The sequence below is a fragment of the Varanus komodoensis genome, unplaced genomic scaffold (genome assembly GCF_004798865.1).
Source record: "Varanus komodoensis strain SLA01 unplaced genomic scaffold, ASM479886v1 scaffold2826, whole genome shotgun sequence".
NCBI classification, from domain to species: Eukaryota; Metazoa; Chordata; class Lepidosauria; order Squamata; family Varanidae; genus Varanus; species Varanus komodoensis.
The window spans coordinates 1-5,818 of NW_025335731.1; the positions used below are offsets into that span (position 1 = coordinate 1).

The 5,818-nt window shown below is 48.1% G+C and overlaps 1 gene segment (V, D, J or C); it reads right to left on the minus strand.

The window, feature by feature from the left end:
- Window positions 1–261: 261 nt before the first annotated feature.
- LOC123025745 lies at window positions 262–792 on the minus strand (the record flags this gene model as incomplete). The annotated part of the segment is given in 2 exon segments: window positions 262–582; window positions 667–792. Coding segments are annotated over 2 exon segments (367 nt in total), but the record flags the coding sequence as incomplete, so codon positions are not given.
- Window positions 793–5,818: the final 5,026 nt, after the last annotated feature.

The window sequence follows — 5,818 nt, forward strand, 5'->3', positions numbered from 1 at the left end:
TTGGTGAGCACGTACTGCCCCCTTTGGGCTGATGGAGGGTTGAGAAACGGACAGGGGAGTCCACTCATCCAGCAGTGGCAAACTCACCTCCAATTCCTTTGAACGTTCTGCCAGGAGGCAGGGGTTCTTTTGGGACTTGGAGGCAATGAGCACACCAGTAGGTGAAGGAAAAGTAATGCTTTATTAATCTACAGGCAAACAAAATAGCACCAATTTTACTCTTCACTCGACTGCAGGGTTTTTGCCTGGCTGCACATTCACTTCCTCTCACTGTGCCACTCGCACAGAAATATGTCCCTGTGCCCTCGGCCTTCAGGCTGTTCATTTGCAAGTAGAGCATGTTGGAGGGGTTGTTTCTGGAGATGGTGAAGCGCCCCTTCACCTTGTCTGCATAGTATGTGCTGGATCCATCAGTATTTATTGCTGAGACCCATTCCAGGCCCTTCCCTGGAGCCTGGCGCACCCAGCTCATGCCAGAGTTGCTGAAGGTGAAGCCGGAGGCTCGGCAGGAGAGGCGCAGGGACTCTCCGGGCCTTTTCACGTCACCTCCAGACTCGACCAGTTGCACCTCTGACTGCACACCTGGAAGAAAACAAATATGACAGTGATATGGAGGGTACATAAAAACCTTTCCTTCAGAAAATGCTTTTTTGGAATAAATATTACCTCCAAGGCCTGCAGTAAGGAAAGCCAGCTGAAGCAAAATTATCATTTTCCCTTATACTATTTTGAAAGAACTGATGGCAAAGTGCGTGGAGGTACACAGTGGGCAGAGAGTGTGGCTGGAGGATTTAAAGAGGGAGCAGCCCAGGAGATTTGCATATGCGTCAGGATAAAAGCTCAGGGGTTGGCCCTCCAATATCTATGGCCAGACACGACCATGGTCTTGGCAATGCAACTCCATTGCCAAATGCCCCCGTGGCTGCTTCTTTCTGCCCCACACAAATGGAAACCCTCAGCTTTGTTCTTGATGGGCTTTGTCTGCGCAACTCTCTTGCTTCCTCCAGCCCCCTTGCCCTAGCCACGGGCCTTCCCTCCCATGCTCTTCATCACGACTAGGAATCTACTGCACATAATCTCGTTCGTTCCTCTGAGCTCCTGTTCGGACACCCCCTGGACACCCCCATTTCGACCCAAGCCTCTTGGCTCTAATAGCGTCTGTCTCACTAGGGAAAGGCCTTGCTGACAGTCCTTTGTCTTGCTCTCAGCTTTCCTTGCTTCACAACAGGATGGTTGTCCACAGGGAAGGTTGAACTTGGTGTCCTGCACTGAGTGGAGTGTTGGAGCAGATGCCCTTCTGGCCGCCTCCTGCTCACTGTACTTCTGATCGTTTGCTTGCATCACTTGGAAGTATTTGCTTGCTCGCTCGCTTTCACTCTGCCCTTGACCGGCCACAATGCATCATGGCAGTCGTTTCAGGGGACCAACAGAACAGGGGGCAGGGTCAGTTGGCAAGCAAACAAGCAAAAGGAATGTTCATGGAGGCAGCTGAAGTCCCAGAAGGTCACTCATGGATGACACTTTGAATCATGCATTTATATCCCATCGTGCATGGATGAAGGCATTTGACATTCATCAGGAGTGTGTGCTTGCTGCCCCCTTTGGGCTGATGGAGGAGAGCCAGCATGGACTCCAGTCATGGAGTGAGAGACTGGCAGGGAAATCCACTCATCCAGCAGAAGTGGCTGCTCCTTTCCACTCACTCATGTTCAACTACACTTTCAATTTCCTAGGTATATTCTGCCACATAACATGCTGCCTTGACAGTTTTGCGAGAAAGGTGATCTTTGAGAAAAGAAGTGGGGAGCACATGGGGCTTGATCTCATACGGACTGTATCACCTGCATTCATCCCCTTATAGGTTGATCTGCAGAAAGGAGTTGGAGGCCATTAAATGGATGCGAGGAATATGGGGAGAACTAGTACACACAATGTTCAGCTGGGTGAATGGAGCTCTCTTCGACTTCAGAAGCTACTCCTTCATGTTCTAAGCTGGGACGCTGCTCTGAATCTGCTAGTCAGTCCAGAGGAGGGTTTTTGTCTGGCTGCATGTTTGCTTCCTCCCTCTGTGCCTCATGCACAGTACTATATCTCTGTGCCCTTGCCCTCCAGGCTGTTCATTTGCAGATGCAGCATGCTGGTGGGATTGTTTCTGGAGATGGTGAAGCGCCCCTTCACCTTGTCTGCATAGTTTTGAGTTGATCCACTGCCACTGCTAATCGTTGCAGCCCACTCCAGGCCCTTCCCTGGAGCCTGAGACACTCATTGTATCCAGTAGTCATTGATGGTAAAGCCAGAGGCGGAGTGACTCTCCGGGTTTTTGACATCCCCTCCAGACTCAACCAGCTGGACTTCTGATTGGACTCCTAGAAGGAAAGGATTTTCAGTAAGCCTTGATGTGCATCTGAAAATCTAGCACACAGCAAATGTCATTGGAAGGAAAGAGAACTTTACCTCCAAGAAGTAGAAGCATCATTTTCCCTTGTAATGCAAGGTCAGGGCGCACAGAGAAGTGGTCCCAAGTGCGCAGAGTGGAGTAGCCGGGCGGAGGACGTGCATCGCAGATTTGAAAAGGAAGCAGCCTCAGGGAATTTGCATGTGTAACTGGATAAAAACACCAGCATGGCTGCCTGGAAGTCTATGGTTGGAGGCCAGCACGGTTGTGTTAGCACAGCTACACATCATCTTGGGAAAGGATGGTGCCATGGAGGACTCTGACTCCCTGCCTGGCATTTGCGGAAGATCTCAGTCGTGTCCTTCTTGCTGCAGTTGAGAATCCAAGCAGGATCAGAAGCAGCAGAGAGGATAAACAAGTGTTTTGAGGAATAGGTGCCTCAACATGAATTGCAATTCTCAGGATGAAAGGACATTGGCAACATGTACTAGCTTGTGCTTGCATAGTATGATGTGGGAACAGGCAGGAAAGTATTCCCTAGATTTAGATGAAAGAATGAGCCAGGATTTCTTGGGGTCACAACATTTCTGAGGAAGGCGGCACTGCATTAAAATTAAGCAAAATGAAACATGCACAGACACATACGCACAGAGAGAGAGAGAGAGAGGGAGGGAGGGAGGGAGAGAGAGGGAGAAGTAGGTCAGCAATGGAAGATCTTGCCCCAGGATCATCTGTCACTGGGTCTGAGTGATGTGTTAGTTGGCCACTAATCATTTGGATAATTTGCTTNCCAGAAGCCTTGCAGGTGAGGCGGAGGGAGCCTCCAGGTGCCACAACACCTCCACCTGCCTCCACCAGCCGAACCTCTGAGAGACAACCTGACAAAAAACAAAGAGCAATTGAGAGTTGTGGACAAATAAGCAGAAATATGCATAAGGCCTCGCTGTTGACATGAGGAAATGGTGACCTGGGAGTGCCGAAAGGGATATGAGGAGGCTGCTCAAGCAGAGAAGCATGTTTCCGGACACTGCTGGGAGTGTTGTCTTGCCTGCTGCAATGTGAGGAAGTTTCTCGGAGGTTCCTTGGCAACGTCTTGATGGGTCGGCCAAAGCCTCCTTTAAGATGAAGGGGTAGCGCTCATTTGCATGGGCTTGAGAGTATAAGAACTCTGCAAGATCAGCTCCCCAGGACTTATACTGCACCCATTTCATAGACGAAGGTCTGGAACAAGGAAGCTGTGAGAGGATAGGTTGTCCCCTTCCATCTCTCTCTGTCTTCACAGAACGTGCACTGCAAGCACCGTCATGCTTTTCTGCTAATATTGAAGGGAGGCAAACATATTTTTTTGCCTAAATGGCCTGGGACAGGGATACCTAAAGGAATGCCTTTTTCCCAATTTGCCCTCCCACCTGCTGAGGTCGGCAACAGAAGCCCTCCTCTGGGAACCCTCTTTGAAAGACGTTAGGACACAGAGTACCTGGCGGAGGGCCTTCTCTGCGAGGGCACCCCAAGTGTGGAATGTGCTTCCCAGAGAGGTCCATCTGGCATTGTGATGATATGTTTTTCAGCACCAGGTTAAGACCTTTCTATTGAACCAATATTTTAAAGTGTTTTAATTTTGTTTTTATATTGTATGTTGCATTTTATTATCTTGGAGCCAGAGTGGGTCAATTTGCTTATGTTGTAAGCCATCCAGAGATGCAAGTAAATGTATGGCATGCAACTTAAATAAATAAATAAATAAATAAATAAATAAATAAATAATAAATGTTTCTGCACCAGGAAAAAAATATGCCCTCCTTCATGCAATCAAAGATACATTGCAACCACCAGCATGTTTTGTTTCGTCTCACCTCATTACGTCTCGCCTCGTCTCGGCTTGTTTTTGGAATGGTTAAGGGACGCAAACATACCTTCTACCACAGGGACAAGAGATGCCCTCTTACATGCTACTAAAGTAAGCACATCATTCTATATTTTCCCCCTTTATTTTGTTCCAAACAATCATGCTCTCATTTCTTATCTTGTCTAAGGGCTTCTTTCAAACTCCAAAATGAAAATCAGCTTTACAAAACTTGCAAATGTGGTGCTATTTACGATGGGGGAAAGGGGTTAAAAGTTGTTGTGTGTTTTTTTCAATAAAATGAAGCAATACACCTGGATATGTTGATTGATGGGTTGTGAAGATGGGCAGCTTAACACTGCAGAGCTCAGCTTGCTAAGCAAGCCATGGAGACTTCACTCATCACTGCGTTCCACTTGTTTCGCCTTGTCAGTCTCTCACTGGATCTGGGCCTCCTGCCCACTCAGGCCATTTTTCTTCTTTGCAGAGTAGGCCTTTACTTCTCCTGTAGCTTGGCTTGGTGGCCAGAAATTAAAATAAAGAATAAAAAGGGGAAAAAGAGATGATGGATGGATGGAGGATGCAGGGATAGACAGATGGACAGAGAGGGAGGCAGAGGTCAGTGTGTGTGTGTGTGTGTGTGTGTGTGTGTGTGAGAGAGAGAGAGAGAGAGAGAGAGAGAGAGAGAGAGAGAGAGAGAGAGAGAGAGCGCGCGCGCGCGCGCGCAGTAGGACTGAGTTGTATAACTGAGTTGCTGAACTAGAAAGCAAGGAAGATTCCTTTCCAGGATGAAGGCACAAACTAGCTCTCCCAAGAGACCAATCCATTTCCCTCTTGATTATCTCAGCCCTCGTTTTGCTGTCTGAAAGTTGAGACCTGAGCCCAGCTGTTTCTGCTTTCCCATGTGATGCTAAACATGCCAGAGAGGCATGTGTGAAAGATTCGTATCATACCTGAAGTTCGAGGGAAATCTTCCTTCTACCAGTCAAGAAATGAGACAGTTATTGGAAAGTCGGACCAGTGACCCAGGAATAAGGTAGCCTGATGCCAAATGAGTCAGGCCCTGCAGGATGCGGCCAAATCCACTCACTGCAGTCTCTCAAAAACTATGAGACACCAAGTGGGTCTTATGTGATGCTCCCCAGGAACCGAAGTAGCAGAGAGGATAAACCACTATTTTGAGGAAGAGGCGCCCCAACATGAATTGCACTTCTCAGGATGAAAGGACATTGCCAACGTGTACTAGCTTGTGCTTGCATAGTATGATGTGGGAACAGGCAGGAAAGTATTCCCTAGATTTAGATGAAAGAATGAGCCAGGATTTCTTGGGGTCACAACATTTCTGAGGAAGGCGGCACTGCACTAAAATTAAGCAAAATGAAACATGCACAGACACATACGCACAGAGAGAGAGAGAGGGAGGGAGGGAGGGAGGGAGAGAGAGAGAGAGAGAGAGAGAGAGAGAGTGCAGCAGGTCAGCAATGGAAGATCTTGCCCCAGGATCATCTGTGACTGGGTCTGAGTGATGTGTTTGTTGGCCACTAATCATTTGGATAATTTGCTTTGGGCCTGAAACAAAG